General features: G+C 41.7%; 1 protein-coding gene across 1 annotated transcript in view; it reads right to left on the minus strand.

The window, feature by feature from the left end:
- The window catches only part of atad2b (ATPase family AAA domain containing 2B), a 133,107-nt gene that overhangs the window by 71,959 nt on the left and 43,050 nt on the right, over positions 1-18,098 (minus strand). Inside the window, exons 20-23 of the mRNA XM_056295187.1 lie at positions 10,820-10,955; positions 8,986-9,179; positions 8,417-8,576; positions 4,966-5,088 (exon numbers count right to left, since the gene is read on the minus strand). Of these exons, the coding sequence (XP_056151162.1) occupies positions 4,966-5,088; positions 8,417-8,576; positions 8,986-9,179; positions 10,820-10,955 (613 nt within the window). The remainder of the gene's footprint in view (positions 1-4,965; positions 5,089-8,416; positions 8,577-8,985; positions 9,180-10,819; positions 10,956-18,098) is intronic.

The raw sequence follows: 18,098 nt of genomic DNA on the forward strand, positions 1-18,098 counted from the left end.
GGAACTGTGCACACACAACCCCAAACAAGGCATTTCTATTCAGACATCAAGCGGTATTGAGCTTTTGGTCAAACTTATCATAGCCCAGTTCATGCTGTTGTACAACTATACACACAACACAATAGCTTTTTCCAACACTGATGCATCTAGACCTCACACAGTGCTGGAATAATTGATAACTTTATAGAAAGATCTTGACAGGTAGATAAAATATCCACGTCTCTGTATTCCTCATCTCAGGCAGTTGACTTCTGCTCCTGTTATATTCATTTGGCCCCCTGCACTTTTCGTCACTCAAAGAAAATTAAAACCGACTGAACAACTTTCAGAAATTGCCATCTCTTTTATAATAATTTCCTTCTTAAAGGGCGACGCCATCTGCATTCTTTTCCAGATTGTTTAAATGGAAACACCCACCCAGCCGCTAGAAAAAAAAGCAGTGACACGGGTTAGCGCTGATAAACCTCCCTCAACCCCCATGCACAGGTTGCTGACAGTGTAAGCATAGCGAATGACGAAAGTGTTAAATGAAAGTGGAGAAACCTATGTCAGGTCACATGTGAAAAAGTTTTTAGAAGGGTTTGGGAAAACAGCATTTTGATGCCAAAACATACGTACTTGGACTAAAATTTGAATTTTCGGGTTTGAATAAATGAGAACACAGACTGATATAAAAACCTCAAAAACAGGGCGCCCCGGTGGCTCACCTGGTGGAGCGTGTGCCACATGGGGCTGAGTCCTTGCCGCAGCGGCCTGGGTTCGAGTCCGCCCTGGACCCTTTGCTGCATGTCATCCTCTCTCTCTACTATCGCTATCTAATAAAGGCAGAACATGCCAAAAAAAATAACCTAAAAAAAACCCCTCAAAAACATGAAAACAACTTGACCCTTAACATAGAAACACCGGGCCTCTGCAGCTTGAATTGGTACCTCATAGGCTATCCAGGGGTGGGATTGTGCATCAATAATAAATGGTATCTTCTCTGCTAAATTCTCCTCGACTGGTTCTCAAAAATAATTTTAAAAAAGCACTGACCAGAATAGTTGTGGGCCAAATGCAGGTGCCTGATACCATCCCAGGTTCCTTTGACATGGCCGCAGACAAATGAGAGATAAATGTAACACTACCTGACACAAGAAGGGGCTGTAGTCCAGCAGAATGTTGTTTTTCTTTTTTTGTTTCCACATCCCAGTGCAGACATGGCGCAGATGGGGCCATTGTTGTCTAGCCCATTTAAAATGGAGCAGAAAACACAAGAGCAGCAGCTAGATTTCTCTCCAGTTTGTGTAGCAGTCTCTTGTGGCTAGGTGTTGAATGTATAATGTATATTCTTGTATCCATCTTATTTTGTGCACTGTGCTTTCCCATGCTGTCCTGGTCATGTTTTCCTTGTACCGAGTGTACCAGTGCGCAGTGTAAAATTTCAAGTTGTAAACATGTCTAAGTCTCAAATCACGCATCTGAAACTAATTCATGTCTGATTTATGTCTCCCCTTATCCACCCCACATGGCAGACAGCAGAGATGTGTTGGAGGTGATATCAGAGTAGGCTACACCTTATGGAACTAGTATATGGTTCTTACAAGGCTCAGCGTTTTTGGTTTTTATTTTTCAAAGCCATCCAGCATGCCGAATTTCGCCACAAGAGGACACTGTTACATAACCTCACACGAACAGGAACAACTTTTGGATCTGTGGAAACATAAAATCTGGGTGAAAATCGGTTTAAAAATCTGGGTATTTTTCGGTGAAAATCGGTAAAAAAACGAAAACGCTGAGCCTTGGTTTCTTATTAGACTGCACATTATGTATTTGTTTGTGTGAGCATGGTTTTGCCTTCTTACATACACTACCGTTCAAAAGTTTGGGATCACCCAAACAATTTCGTGTTTTCCATGAAAAGTCACACTTATTCACCACCATATGTTGTGAAATGAATAGAAAATAGAGTCAAGACATTGACAAGGTTAGAAATAATGATTTGTATTTGAAATAAGATTTTTTTTACATCAAACTTTGCTTTCGTCAAAGAATCCTCCATTTGCAGCAATTACAGCATTGCAGACCTTTGGCATTCTAGCTGTTAATTTGTTGAGGTAATCTGGAGAAATTGCACCCCACGCTTCAAGAAGCAGCTCCCACAAGTTGGATTGGTTGGATGGGCACTTCTTTGAGCAGATTGAGTTTCTGGAGCATCACATTTGTGGGGTCAATTAAACGCTCAAAATGGCCAGAAAAAGAGAACTTTCATCTGAAACTCGACAGTCTATTCTTGTTCTTAGAAATGAAGGCTATTCCATGCGAGAAATTGCTAAGAAATTGAAGATTTCCTACACCGGTGTGTACTACTCCCTTCAGAGGACAGCACAAACAGGCTCTAACCAGAGTAGAAAAAGAAGTGGGAGGCCGCGTTGCACAACTGAGCAAGAAGATAAGTACATTAGAGTCTCTAGTTTGAGAAACAGACGCCTCACAGGTCCCCAACTGGCATCTTCATTAAATAGTACCTGTTAGAGCCTGTTTGTGCTGTCCTCTGAAGGGAGTAGTACACACCGGTGTAGGAAATCTTCAATTTCTTAGCAATTTCTCACATGGAATAGCCTTCATTTCTAAGAACAAGAATAGACTGTCGAGTTTCAGATGAAAGTTCTCTTTTTCTGGCCATTTTGAGCGTTTAATTGACCCCACAAATGTGATGCTCCAGAAACTCAATCTGCTCAAAGAAGTGCCCATCCAACCAATCCAACTTGTGGGAGCTGCTTCTGGAAGCGTGGGGTGCAATTTCTCCAGATTACCTCAACAAATTAACAGCTAGAATGCCAAAGGTCTGCAATGCTGTAATTGCTGCAAATGGAGGATTCTTTGACGAAAGCAAAGTTTGATGTAAAAAAAATCTTATTTCAAATACAAATCATTATTTCTAACCTTGTCAATGTCTTGACTCTATTTTCTATTCATTTCACAACATATGGTGGTGAATAAGTGTGACTTTTCATGGAAAACACGAAATTGTTTGGGTGATCCCAAACTTTTGAACGGTAGTGTACATGACACAAACTAACATACTAACACACATACGCACACACCCCTTCTTGGCAGGGGCAAAGCTTGCCTCATAAGTTCATTAATTGAGGGAATGGTTAAATGCAAAGACCTTACATGGTGATGGTGATTGCATGGCTCAGGTCAAGTCAATTTTATTTGTACAGCCCAATATCACAGATTACAAATTTGCTTCAAGGGGCTTTACAGCAACACAGCATTCCTGTCCTTAGGACCTCGCATCGGATAAGGGACAACTCCCTAAAAAAAAACCTTTAACAGGGAGAAAAAATGGGAAGAAACCGTAGGGAGAGCAACAGAGGAGGGATCTCTCTCCCAAGATGGACAACATGCAATGGATGTTGTGTTTATGCAATTTACAGAATACAACACTGAGAGAGGATAACAGAATTATAATTGAATTATAAAACATATGAAGAATATGATGAGGAGGATGCCAAGCAGTCCAACAGTGCAAGGTCCAAGCTTTTCCAGTGGCATCATCATATTTTTAAAATATCTTATAATTCTACTGTAATTCTGTTATCCTCTTTCAATGTTGTATTCTGTAAATTGTTTTCTATTCTGTACACACAACATCCATTACACGTCTGTCCATCTTGGGAGAGGGATCCCTCCTCTGTTGCTCTCCCTGAGGTTTCTTCCCATTTCTTTCTCCCTCTTAAAGGGTTTTTTTAGGGACTGGTTCCTCATTCAATGCGAGGGTCTAAGGACAGGAAGTTGTGTTGCTGTAAGGCCCCCTGAGGCAAATTTGTAATTTATGATATTAGGCTATACAAATAAAATTGACTTGACTTGACCTTGGATCCACGCATGTTTCTACATAGTTGTAAGTGTATTAACATTTGTTTTTTTAATTTTTAAGTATGTGTCTTTTTTAAGGTAGTGGTGAATGTAAGGAAGCATGTTCATTAGCATGTCAGCATGTATGTGTGAATCTTTACTTGTGTTTATATGCCTATGCTCTAAATATCTGATGACATACATAAAAGAGCTTACAAGCTTCTGATGCAACATAGTGAACCTTACTACATACTGTGTTATGTGTGTATAAATTTGCCTAATCGAACAAAAGTCCACTTCACAAACTTGGAACTGTTTGGTGAGCCTGCAGCTGAATAAGGCAGACAGCGAGCACAGAAGGTACTGTCTGGAAGAGTGGCGCCTCAGGCATCATTCCCCGACATGTCACATACTCTGCACTAAAACCGTGACTCTTCTGTCAAGTTCTGTCGGGCTCCCAGAGAAAAGTTCTTTTATGTTTGTCGTTCCTTTACTAAATAAAAAAGTTGATGCAAAGGGCCCCTATCCTCTCATATCATCCATTCAAGCCGCTGAGCAGAAAGTGAGAGAGGAGACATAAGGCCTGTACTAAACTGGACTTTGTCAGGGTTTATTATTCGAATGAGTGTTCTCCAAAACTACTTATATGATTTTAAATAAACAATACTTTCAGTGCAATCTTAAGTAACCACACATCTTGCCACACTTTTCTTCACTCCTCTGCAGCACTTTATCAGCACCAGGCAAATGATGTGAGGAGGCAGGGAGGTGAGAAAAGAACATTTCTGAAGATCACCTCTATTTCTTGAACTGATAAGATTCTGGCAGTGCTCAAACCAAGGGGGTTTGTTTAGCATTTTGTTGTGTCTATGATTGCTCATCTTCCTTTAGCAGGGCACAGAAGAATGAGAAAAGTTCTGGGTGTGGTGAACAGATGGAGGGGACCAACCTGAGTTTGCCGTCTCCAAGCAGAAGGGGACATTCTTAATCCCCACATTAAACAGTAAACCGTTCATTCCAATCACAGCATTCCAAAAAGTTTGGAATTGATTCTGCCTGGATATATTCCACAATAAGTGGCCCTTGATGTTTGATCTAATGGTAGCTATGTGTTCTTACCCCTCTTCCTGCGTGCCTCCTTGATCTCCTCACACATGCGGTCAAATTCAGGGTCCAACTCTGAGGCAAACATGGCATGGGCTGTGTCCTTCAAGCTGCATGCTCTATGCCTGATCACCTTGTCTGAGAATAGGGGAATAGAAGAGACAATGCAAAACAGAAAAACTGTCATGAGAAAAAAACATAGTGTATTTGTGTGTCTGAATGTCCACTCAACAAAATAACCTTTATAACCATCCTTCCCAAGTTGTAGCAATCAACCCAAAATACTGTCACATTGTCTTCCGAGCAGGGCATCACAAATATTTGTCTTGTCTAGTTTTACGAATCTTCTCTTCATCAGATCAAGAATCCTGCTTTGGTTTGAAAATTAATGTGCTTCACCCTTGACGTCCCAGATCCTTCGTGCTGGGCCATCCCAAACATTGGACAGGATCATCTTAGGTTTGACCTCATTCACAAAAGCTTCGCTTCCAGTTTGTTCGATTTTACAAAGATGAGATGATTATGATTGGTATCCCATTTCCATATTATAGGTGGACGGGAAAAGACCAAAAGATGCATTCCAAAACAAACAAATCCATCTTGTTTCACCACCAGCTCTGAGAAAAGGGATTACAGTGTTTTCTCACTGTTTGCTCGAAAAAGATAGCGCTTTCTTTAGTGGTAATTAAGGGGTAGAGAGGTACACAAGATTCTTGTGATATCACCTCTTCACCTCTCTAAGACACAGACATGCACAAATGTGCATACACACACATATGTATACCTGTGCGTGCAAGCGCTGAACACTACAAATGGTCTCCCACTGCAGTTAGGCGCCTATCTTCCAATTAGGCAAGGAAGCTGGCAGATTGTGACCCCTCTGCCCCTCTCTGGCTGAACCATTCTCTCCCTGCCTGCTGTAATGAGAGATGGCCTGTTTACAGTGGCTATACTTTTAGCTTGCCTCTTCAGCTTGTTTTTATACACCCTCTACCACCACCCCAATAGATGCAGGCTCCAGGGAGAGAGGAGGATTTAATGATGCTGTGAAACACAGAGGGAGAAAGGGGTATTAAGGTGTGGGGAATTTGTCCATGTGTGAAGTATGTGTTCACGGGTCTGTGAATACAGGGGTGTGTATTTCTATACAAATATACACCAATCAGTCAAATCATTAAAGCCACTGACAGGTGAAGTGAACAACATTATCTCATTACAGCCCACAGAAGAGCTATTGTAACTCGAATTGCTGAAAAAGTTAATGCTGGCTATGATAGACAGGTGTCAGAACACACAGGGCATCAAAGCTTGCTGCGCACTATGGGAAGAAGGAAAGCTGGTGGAGGGGGTCTGGTGCTCTGGACAATGTTCTGCTGGAAAACCCTGGTTCCGACCATTCATGTGGACATCAATTTGACATAAGCCACCAACCTAAACATTGTTGCAGACCAGGTACACCCCTTCATGACAATGGTATTCCCTGATGGCAGTGACCTCTTTCAGCAGGATAATGCGCCCTGCCACACTGCACACATTACTCGGAAATGGTTTGAGGAACACAATGAAGTGTTCAAGGTGTTGCCCTGGCCTCCAGATTCTCTAGATCTCAATCCGATTGAGAATCTGTGGGATGTGCTAGACTGACAAGTCCAATTCACAGCAGCTCCACCTCACAACTTACAGAACTTGAAGGATCTGCTGTTTTGGTGCCAGATACCACAACACACCTCCAGGGGTCTTGTAGAGTTCTATGCCTGGGTGGGTTGGCGCTGTTTTGGTGGCACGACCAACAGCATATTAGGCAGGTGGTCACAATGTTTTGGCTGTTTTCATTTGTGTGCATGCCTCCATGCCAGCGCATTATCGCAACCAGCCATGCCTGTCTGTCAGTGAGAGGTGACGGGGGCCAGGTGGGATACTGTGAGCTCTCCGGCAGCCTTGTGGGTACTCACTAAACTCCCCTACCCCCCACATTAGACAAGGATGCATGGACATCCAATCTTCTAGGCTGCCTGTTTATTCAGAGAGGGGGTTGTTGCCACCTTTTTCCTCAGGTGATAAGGATTTCTGACAGTGGGTTGACAACTTGTAGCACAGAGAAGTGAGCCTTTTGAACATCATAAAATTATTATTTGAGATGGTGAGAAGGATTGATGAAGGGGGAAAACACCAATGGGTGCAGAGGAGGAGAAGGCAGAGACAACAAGACAGACAGGAGGAAATGGATCTCCAAGGCATAATGAGATTATTTCCCTGCAGTTTGTCAACTCGTATACAGTTAGCCCAGTAGTGTAATTGTGCTGGGCCTGGACCATATTCCCTAATGGCCAAGGAGTGGATGAGCAGACAAGCGGCTTCGTTAGTCTTCTTTAATAAACTGCCTAATTGCATTTTTCCCCTTTAGTGCATCATTTGCAGACCTTGCATTCAAACAAACGACCCAAGCCTTGGCCAGCGGGAGCACATATGATTTATTCATTTACGACTGGCAAAGAATAGCTTTCCTTTAGTAACATGCAGATGTATCCTGGGCAAAGAAGTGAAAGGGCAAAACAGGTTTAGCAAGAAACAGAATGGATATTTCAATTGAATGTTCTGAAATAGACTTCTCCAGCTTTCAATTATCACAGTTGTTGCTGTTGAGCACCCAGTTCCAGCAGAGACTGTGTTGCATTTTTGTGAGGCAATCTAGCATTTCAGAAGTTCTTTCAATCTGTTCATGTTAATTTTAAGTGGTGATGAATTATTGATGACCTGTGAATAATGGGCGTGTATTTCATGGGATATTTACAATGATGCAAACAAGTACACATCATCCATCTGAACAGTATATGAAGTTCTGATTGACTTGAAAGCCATTTGCTAATAATTAAAAATCATCTATATGTGCACACGTGCGAGTCCAGTACTCATTATCGGCCCACATTTTGCTGTGGAAGCACTGCATAGAAGAGGGGAATGAGGTAAAAATCCATTCAAATTGCGAGACAAGAGGTGGAATTAAATTTTCATGCATACGCAGCCTTCCTGAGCTACAGAGCATGAATTAGGCCATGGCAATGCTACTGTCAGTATGGGCAGGATGCACTTTATTTCATTTAAATTTCCAAGTAGAAGGAAACCAATTTTAAGTTCTCTAATTCCACTGCCCAGGAGCACTTTTCATAGGTCATTATGCACTACTTGCTTAAGTGTTAAATTGAATTATTCTTAACTCATACAAAGACAGCCTAATGGACACTACAACAGTTATAACATTTTCCTTTTAATGGCAGAGCAGGCGTGGTTGTCTGTGAATGTGATCAAATGCATACACACCTGCATTTGATTTTTTTACTCATCAGCAATGCTGTGTGAGCATATTCCTACGTGTGTCTGTGTTTGTGCATGTGTTTTTGTACGTGCGTGCATGTGTGCGTGTGTATGTGTGTCCATTTTTGAACCTTTGTGTCATCTTCCTCCTTACCACCAGGGTCCTTGTCAGGATTGTACTCTAGCGCATTGCTGCAGATGAGGTCTATGTCCACCAGGAAATCCTTGGCTGTCAGATACTGGTGGGTGTCGATCTTGGTCATGATCGTGGAAAGGTCCATGGGCTGTTGTATCACCTCAAGGTAATCCGACACCTAACACATGCCCAGAGCAGGGAGAATGTGATGGCAAGGTGTTCAGTTTCTGTTTCGTGTGTTAATACCAAAGTCAGCATAGTCTATGAGCAATGTCAGTTTGGGGAGTTCAGCTTTCTAAATGCAGAGTTTCCTCTCTTAAACTATAAGTGGGTCATGGGCATATCATTGGTGGGTCCCCACATGTTGACAGCAGTCCAATGTTTCAATGAGCATTGGCCCGAGGCTAAAATAGTAAATTCTTTATTCACATCCCAGGTTGAAAAAGTTTGACATCTAAGGTACCAGATATCTGGGATTATGTGTCTGAGTGTACACATGAATGCTGAATCAAGCACGCACGCACACACACACACACACACACACACACACACACACACACACACACACACACACACACACCCCTTACCTCCTCAATGTCAACTGGCTTGCTAAAGATGCTGAAACGCTTGTCGGTGGCCAGGCGCTTGGTCACATCCCTGAGAAAGAGCCTCAGCTCCCGCAGCGTATTCTCTTCCTGCTCAGCCAGGCGGCGCTGCTCTTCTGTCGACAGTACCCTGGGACCCGGAGCCTCTGCTACTTCCAGTACCTCCTCACACTTCTCTACTGGGTGAGAGGAGGAAGACAGAGGGAGGGAAAGGGTAAAATGGATAGACTAAAACCTGGGCTAATGGTGCAAATTAAAAAACAAAAAAAAAACAGTAAATAAAAAGCTGAGGTCAAGACATTAAAAACACTAAAAGCTGCAAGCAAAATGTATTTTCTGGATGTGCATGCGTGCACCCAAAGCTAAACAACACAAAAGAAAGTCTCTGTTTGGGGTAGGACTGTGTGAAGCTACTCAACAAGCAAAAGTAAGATTTGCATATGGCTAGCACTGCTTAGAATTAAAGATCTTGAAAGGCATCCTGAACTTAACCTTCAGCACTCCTTTTTACAGTATGGTTCCTAGCAATGGCTCTGCCTTAATGGGAGACAGATGAACAAAAACTAACCCTAACATTAACAGCGGCACAAGCATATAGCCCTGTATACAAACACATCTGAAACACACTAAGGAATCGGCTCTGGCCAACAACCGAGTGATAGAGCAAGGCAAGCAGATACCTTCTCCTCCTCTCACAAGGCTCCAGTTTTAGCCTCAGGCATCTGTCGGCATCATTAGGGAGGTTCCATGGCAACCATCAGCTGCCGCACTCGCTAGCAGCCATCCAAGACCTTGATTGTAATGATGGCTAATAGCGGGCGGTTCCTCTCATAGCAGTTTCCCTGCCTGCTTTTCCACCAGGGTCTCTGCTGGAAGCCAGGCTGCAGTCTTATTCAGGGCAGGAACCCCCAACAAGCACTGAGCGAGGAAAGCGGGGGACCCCTGCTTCACATCAATGAGGGATCAGCGAATCAACATTGAGCACCATTTCCATTTGAAAGCAAGCCATCATTCTGGAGACCCCAGTGGACAGTACTCTCAAACTGAGCTGCAACGAATGGCTTGGGAGCCTCTTGGGACAACGGTAACTGGAAAGGGGTAGGTTTTGGGGTTGAATGGGGAGGTGTGGGTTGGAGTAGGGGATGATGATTAGAGGAAAGGGGTGGAGAACTCCAGGAGGGGACAGGCTTCACACTGGGCCAATCCTACCCTCATTCAGAGTGATTTAGAGCCTGGAAATGAAAGGCTTCTGTACCCAACCTCAGGTGAAATTTAAACTAAAGCTAAATAAAATACCTTAATGGCCACTGTTAGACCAGGTGGCAAATGAACTCTTTGGCTCCAGTGGATACATGACTCAGGTAAGAGGAGCTATAGAGAGGCCACATGAAATTAAATAAAGATGGAAATTTTAAACTCCCATCCCAACTCTCCCTTGACACTCTTCAGAGACTGAGTCAAGGTCACTGGTAAAAGCTTAGTTAATGCAGAACAGAAAATCTAAGCTACAACCAACTAAAGCTTGGCCCAGAAAGGCCTTTCCCTTCAGACTGAGAATTTAGCTGCACTCATGGGAGGGATCCTTCACCAGACCAATTAGGTAACATCTGCTCCTCTACCTTTAAGTGAATTCATACAGCACTATCGAGAAGATAAGAGAACAAAGGGAAGTGGGGCAAGGGAATACCTGCAGACAACACTGCCCTCTAGTTAACTTGCTATATGGAGCAGAAGATGAGGCATAATGATAATCTAATGTTGTGTTTGCATGTACATTTGTTTGTACAAATGTGTGTATGTGTGTGTGTTTTAGTACCAGTACTCCTGGTGCGCGGCGGAGCTCGGGCAGCCTGCACCAGCAGCAGGTCAGAGAAAAAGTTCCTCCTGTCTTCCTCTACTGGAGGAGAGAGTGTCACTACCTCCCCGTAGGTCTTCTGGAACATATTTCTCACCTGCCAGGGGAAAAAAAGAACAACAACCATCGCAGGTCAACAAAAGTCAAACGCATCCACAATTTTGACAACTAAATGTATTCCCACAGTTGTACAGTTCTTACGGTTTGCCTTTTCATGAAGGCAATATCAAAACATAAAAATCTCACTACAATTAAATGAAAGGTTTGTACTGCGAATAGGTGGATACAGCTATCATTATTCACAGTTTATTCCGTGAATAAGGATGGTTGGATACAACTTCAAACTGGTTATGCTTTACAATTCGAGTGCAGGTCGCTATTGTCAACGGCTGCAGATTTTGGTGTAACACCAGCATGGTTTGCTTGGTTGTGCACTACAGCAGTAGCAGTAGAAAGATGATATTTCAGCATTAGAGCATCTTAAAACGACCATGGGAGGTCAAAATGACTGCTGGCTTTTAAACTCTATATTCTGTCAAGATAAATACCCAATTGAGATATTAATGCATTGCATATGTTAGTATGTCTGTTATGAAACTGACACCAAAATTAACATTTTAACAACTCTATTTTCAAACAATTTGAACTTCAGAGAGACATGGTCGAACTTGAATAGCAAAATTGAAAAAGTGAAAATATTATCTGAAAAACAAAACAGAAAACACACATTGCTAATCTAACAAACATAATAAGGCCTATAAAACATGAAATGTAAAAAAAGACTGAAAATAAATATTGAAACAATCCCAAACTACCAGAACTTAAAAACTATGAGAACGACATTTTTAAACTCTATATTCTGTCAAGATAAATTCCCACTTGAGATATTAATGCATTACATATGTTAGTACATCTGTTAAGAAACGACTGACACCAAAATTAACATTTTAACAACTTTAATATTATTTTTCAAACAATTTAAAATGGCCACTGTTCAACGCCTGTAAATACTCCAACGCCTCGGTGGTAGTCATGGTGTGTCTGAAACGGCGGCTGTACCCAGACATGTTGGCAATAATAAAAAATCAAGTTTAGACCATTACTTTGCACTGGAGAATGCTAGTGTGTTTCTAGGACAGAGCAATGAACTTCGCGAAGGAGAGGATGTGACTAACACACGTCATAAATAGTGACATGACACACACGATAACGCGCAAATTACGAGCGGTCATTTTGATAGGGGGGAAAAATCCCCAAAAAAAGAATACAATTTGTTGTAAGAATACAATGACAAAATAAAGTGGCTTTCTTTCTTTCTAATGTCTAGCTTTATATTTTAAACTCCATCACTTGCTCTTTTACAGCTGAAATGCAAATTCCTTCTCCTTTTCCTTTTGTGGCAGACTCAATGCATTTCCTGTGTGTGCACCATCACATTTGAATACTTGGCAGAAACAGCATATCCTCCCGGCATCAGTGAAAAATAGCATACAGAGGAACTATTATAGAACACCAATAGTTTGAATCCCAGTTGTTACAAAAATGCCAGCAGGAAAAAGTGTCAAAAATATGGCATTTTTAATGTATAAAAATTATGCATTACATTTTTAACAGCTACAGTCAATTACATCATTTAACAGTCATCAAGCAAGATAAGCCAGCCAACAGGGCACAAAGCGGCTTTCCACCCCATCTCTGTCATGGATTTGGTCAGATTTCATAAACGTTCACTTTATTACTTGTAAAAGAGAATACCAGGCAATGCCAAATCACTTCCTTTTGAGGCTTTCAGTTGTCTTCATTTCCCAAACAAGTACACAATGTTGGCCCGATGGGGCGATATATCTAAGTTTCTTGTTCTCAGTAAAGTGCTCATGTTGTAGCATTACTCCTTAAAGCCGTGATGCTGCACGCCACTACAAATTGTACCTTTATATGCAAGAAAAAATACTTATCACTCACTCAACACCAGTATGAACAGCAACTTGAGTCTGTCATTTCATCAAATAGCAACATCAGTTAAAACACACTGAAAATTATCAACAACAGCAGTCAATTAAAAACAGAAAGAAACAGGCAATGAGAGTTCACTGACAGCAGCAATCAGTGAATCATAGCACAGGACTTTGGTCAAGATCCTGTACATCTGGAAAGTAAGAATTAAAGACATCTTGGGAAGCCAACAGTTAGAGCCATTGGTGTGATGTTACTATACTGTATTCACAAAGATGTAGCTTCATCACCATCATCAAAGAACCATGACAAAATGAAAGTGGTAATCATCTGGAGACCATATGCCAAATAATTTAAAGACCAAAGGACAAAAATGTATACATATTTAGACCAGAAATGGGTCAGTGCCTTCAAAAAGGTGAATTTAACAATCTTATCTTTCAAATCACTATGAATGACATGTTCCATGGGATTTAGTGTGCAATCTTGGTTTTCTTGCTGAAAATGCAACAACTGAGAGAAAAATTGCCATTATTCTGGAATAAATGACCCTGTTTTTATTGATCACTTTGTTCACATTGTCATTCTGCTGCTGTCATCTTGAGATTTGTCTATAGTAACCTTGCAAAACAGTTTCAACTCAAGAGATTTGTTCCATGTTCACAAATCTAGATAATACTGTGTTACAGCTTTTGGTTGACTTTCTCATTAAATGTGTGCCTCTTTAGACTTTTTTCTGTCCGTATTCCAAGTGCCTTCTCACTTCAAACATAAAGCTCCAAGGTCCATATACAATTAGCTTGAGGCCAACCTTCTTAGGGAGCCCACCGAACAGTGTTTTGATGTGGAGCCCGGTTTTACTGCCCTGTTCGCACCTCGTAACATGAACCAAACAGGGAAGACAACAGCCATGAATATCATCACTCATATGTTTGTATGTATGTATGTGGCATGCAATCAATCTCTACTGCAAACTGTTCGCTGCCATCCATAATAGCCAACCACGAATCTGGAATAGAGCTCTTCTAGAAATGAAAAGATAGTCTCAATGAAGACTGGTCATCACAAAAACACATTTATTTCACTTCAAACCTTCTATCTTTACATCAAAAACGTGACTTCAGAAGAATGGTCTAAGTAGGTACAGAAATCTTGTTTCAGTTCTGGGATTTCTAGTTCAGTTTGAGAGTTTCTTATATTCAAAAATATAGATTTTACAGCCCTGGGTAAGCAGAATGGCATATATGACTTCTAAAAGAGGATTATGTTTGATACTATGCTAGACTCAACCATTTAAAAAAAAGAGATGCTCAAAAGTTCATATTTTTTGTAATTTTTCTTTTCTTTTATGATCTGGTTTTTCTATTATCGAAGTCCCCAATTTCCACTCACGGAGTTGCCTGTGTTCTCAACTACTCTCCACAACCAAAACCAGGGGGCATTAAGGCTAACTTCGCCATAGTTGTTTTTAACCTGAAAAATTAAACCTGCAAGTCCCACTAACTTAGAGTCTAGACAGATCCATTACTCAATAAGCAGAATCAAGAGTGAAAGATAGGTGGGAAAGCAAAACAGCAAAGCTAATCGATGAGAGTTTTGATATTGATCATTTAACTCATCAGTCTGTTTGTGCAAAACAGCAAACCTTGTCACAAGGCATCTCCCCTCACTCAAGGTTAACAGGCCTTTAAGTAACTTGTCTCCTACAGAACTTTTTGACAGCTTCCACATTCTGCTTTGGCTATCTATGCTGTGACTGTTGGTTGTTTTTCTATGGCTGAATAAATCAACACGTAGACACCAAAGACAACACCAGCATTCTAGAAGGCTTTGCTTTTTTCCGTTTGTCTTCTTATTCTATAAAACCTGTTGCCTGCAGATACTAAAGTCTGAGTAGAGAAGAGTCTGCCTCATTTCTGATAGACATCTACATGTTGACACTGCATACAGCTGGGCATCACTGTTGCCACATCAAAAGGGATTATATCTGTATCAATGCAATATTTATAAAAGGTATGATCAAAGTGCCCGGGTAGTGTGGCGGTCTATTCCTTCGGCTTGGTCGGGCATTCCTACAGACACAATTGGCCGTGTCTGTGGGTGGGAGGCCGGATGTGGGTATGTGTCATGGTCACTGCACTAGCGCCTCCTCTGGTCCATCGGGGCACCTGTTCGGGGGGGAGAAGGAACTGGGGGGAATAGCGTGATCCTCCCATGTGCTACGTCCCCCTGGCGAAACTCCTCACTGTCAGGTGAAAAGAAGCGGCTGGCGACTCCACATGTATCAGAGGATGCATGTGGTAGTCTGCAGCCCTCCCCGGATTGGCAGAGGGAGTAGAGCAGCGACCGAGACGGCTCGGAAGAGTGGGGTGATTGGCTAGATACAATTAGGGAGAAATGGGGGGGTTAAAAAAAAAGGTATGATCAAATACTTCGGAAAAATCTGACGAAAGGAATGTCTGAGAGACTGGTGGCAGGTTATCAATTTCAGACATCATCAGGAGTGTACCACCTCATTGACAACAGCATCATCAACAGTGTTGAAATCCAACATTTGGACCAAAGAAGCTCTGCGCAAGGCAAGGCCATTTCAGTTTCTGTATCTCAAATATATCCTGCTACCTACTTTTAGTAGTGTTAATAGAGCAGCACAATTAACTGTACATAGTCATATTCCTGGATTTATTGTATTTAATGCAGCAGTAGTTGAACTTAATCGTATATGTTTTCATTTTTCCGGCCTTGCTATACGGAACTGAGTGCTCCTGTTTATGTTCCTCAGATGTTCACAATGAGCAGCATGACTAGTCAAAGCCATTGAGTGGGCTGGGAGCAGTTTATTCATCCCTTCTTCCATCTGTAACCCCAAGTGACTGGCGCATGCATGAGCAAATTAACCTTGCGAGTCCCTCGCGCAAAAATATTATTTTATTTACGAAAAGGTCATCATCTGTTATTTAGAAACAGTTTAGTGCCAAACCATATGTAGTCCCGCAAACGCAGAACTGTATAAATAAGAATGTTTTAGCATTTTTACTGCTCAAAAAAATGGCAAACTAAATCACCAAGAGTCATCACTGCATTTAGTGTGCATTGTGTTGAGCACAGAAAGCTTTTCTATGATTTGCAACCATACAATGTGTTAGCTGTTGGTAGTGCTTGGAGTTTTCAAATTCTGACAGCTTGCGAAAGCAGATGGCATTTTACAATGATAAATAATAAGATACTTTAAAGTATTTTGTCTAGAGATACACCTGACTGCAATTTTCTTGGCCGATTCTGATTTCTTAAAAGTCTGACCTGTCGATTCTGATTTTTTTTTTCCCCCTAAGAACTATAACTGGCAGCATAAAACCATTTTTTATAACTTTTCTTTAACAAAAATGTCAATTGTATGTCCATAATAAACATTGACTATTAAATAACTTTCTCCAAAACTATATCAGGTTACAGAAACTTCTCTCATTCTCTCACTCTCAATCTCACTCAAACAAATCTAAAAAAAAAAAAAGTGCTCCAGGTGACTGGACAGAGCTGTTTTGTACAAATAAAATCCAACTGAAAATGAATTGTAGTATATCCCACTTTATCTGACAATTTTTACTTTCCTGAAGTAAACAACCGTTTTCGACGACATGTTTTAGCGCGTGTGTATGGCTGTGACGTTACCATCTGTGCCGCTGTGTGCGACATGAACCATCGTGCGGCACATGCGTGTAAATGTGACTGGCACAGAATTGGATATATCTTGAGACTGATGGGCCAGTCACCAGTGATGGCCGATCATGCTGAAAATCGGCCGATTCCAGTCAGTGGCCAATCGATTGGTGCTTCTCTAATTTTTTAATGCTGTCAAAGATGTTCACTCACAAGCTAATGGTTTTGCTCCACATGATCCTTGATAAGAGCCCTGATTGGCCAACCTCATTACAGTCATGAAAACAAAAGATATTCGATAGCTGAAACAATGACATGGCTTTGTTCCAATCATGGGAAATAATCTTGACTAGAGAATTCCAATGTGATCCCTAGACAACCATGACAAACACTTACATCATGCAACAACAGCTACTGCTACAGCAGAAATTATTAGCACAAGTAACGTTAGTAGATATCAGATATTATCATCATTCCCCAACACCAACTATTGATTTTTTTTTGTATGCAAACTCAACTGTTATAACCACAGTAGCAACATGTCTGCAATCAATGACTGACTTAAACTGCAGGGGGATTCCATCCAGATTTGTCGAGATTTGTGATGTCAAACGTGACGGAAGTAATTGGGAGAGCTCCAATGGGTCTACGGCTAGATTGGGAGGAATGAGATTAAGCCTTTAGCAATCTTACACAACAGGAGTTATTTGCTGACTCTCCATCCCAGCTGGTGTAAAATCTCCTTACTCAGACATCCCAGATCTTCCCTAGCCAGCATTGAGGAGAACTCTAGTGAAATGTACTCCCAGATTTAGATGGTAACAATCTGTACACTGGTTCTTTAACTGGGTGGGTTGTTCAGCCCATTTCAGCATTTTTAACCATTTCTTTCCCTTATACAAATCAGTCTAGAGCATTGCAGGGATGAAACAAACACACAAACCACATTCTCCACATCCCCTGCTTGATACACTGTTGTGCTGTTATATGGTGACTTCTGGGGTACAGCTGTACTGTGGGACTAAGTAAGGGGAGGTGTTTCAAAGTTCACAGTTCAGTCTGCGAGTTCGAGGTTCTACCAAGGGGAGACCACACTGCTGACCAAGCGTCTATTTTCCACTTTATACCTCCAACCCCCTCCATCTTTTCGAATCGATCCCCTCCCCTTAAACTTGACTTGTTTGTTCTCTCTGCTTCGCATTGCCTTCTACCATCCCTCTTTCTCGCCCTCTCAGCCGAGTGTAAGGAGTCTCCACAAGAGGGTGGGGGAAAGTCATGAGGAACAAAGGAAAAGTGGAGGAGGAATAAGTGTAGAGGGCGATGGAGAGTAAACGTGCTTGCAGCACTCCACAGGTATTGATTTCATTCCATCCAGATCAACACCACCAGGAGGTGGGGGATTTTGGCTGGCTATAGATCAGTGAAGCAAAGTAGTGCAGCACCAAAACTCAAAATGGGCCCCTGTTCTGCAACCGTCTTAAACCCTCTGGCCTAGGGATTTCAGTGCAAAAAATATAGAAGTGGTCTTGCTATTTCTTACTCTACTAGTCTTTCCTTTCTCGGTCTTATTCTACTGAAAATATCCTTATTTGAGGAGTTGATTGAGTCTGCACTGAGAGACACTGAAAAA

Source organism: Lampris incognitus, chromosome 15, assembly GCF_029633865.1.
Source record: "Lampris incognitus isolate fLamInc1 chromosome 15, fLamInc1.hap2, whole genome shotgun sequence".
Classification (NCBI taxonomy): domain Eukaryota; kingdom Metazoa; phylum Chordata; class Actinopteri; order Lampriformes; family Lampridae; genus Lampris; species Lampris incognitus.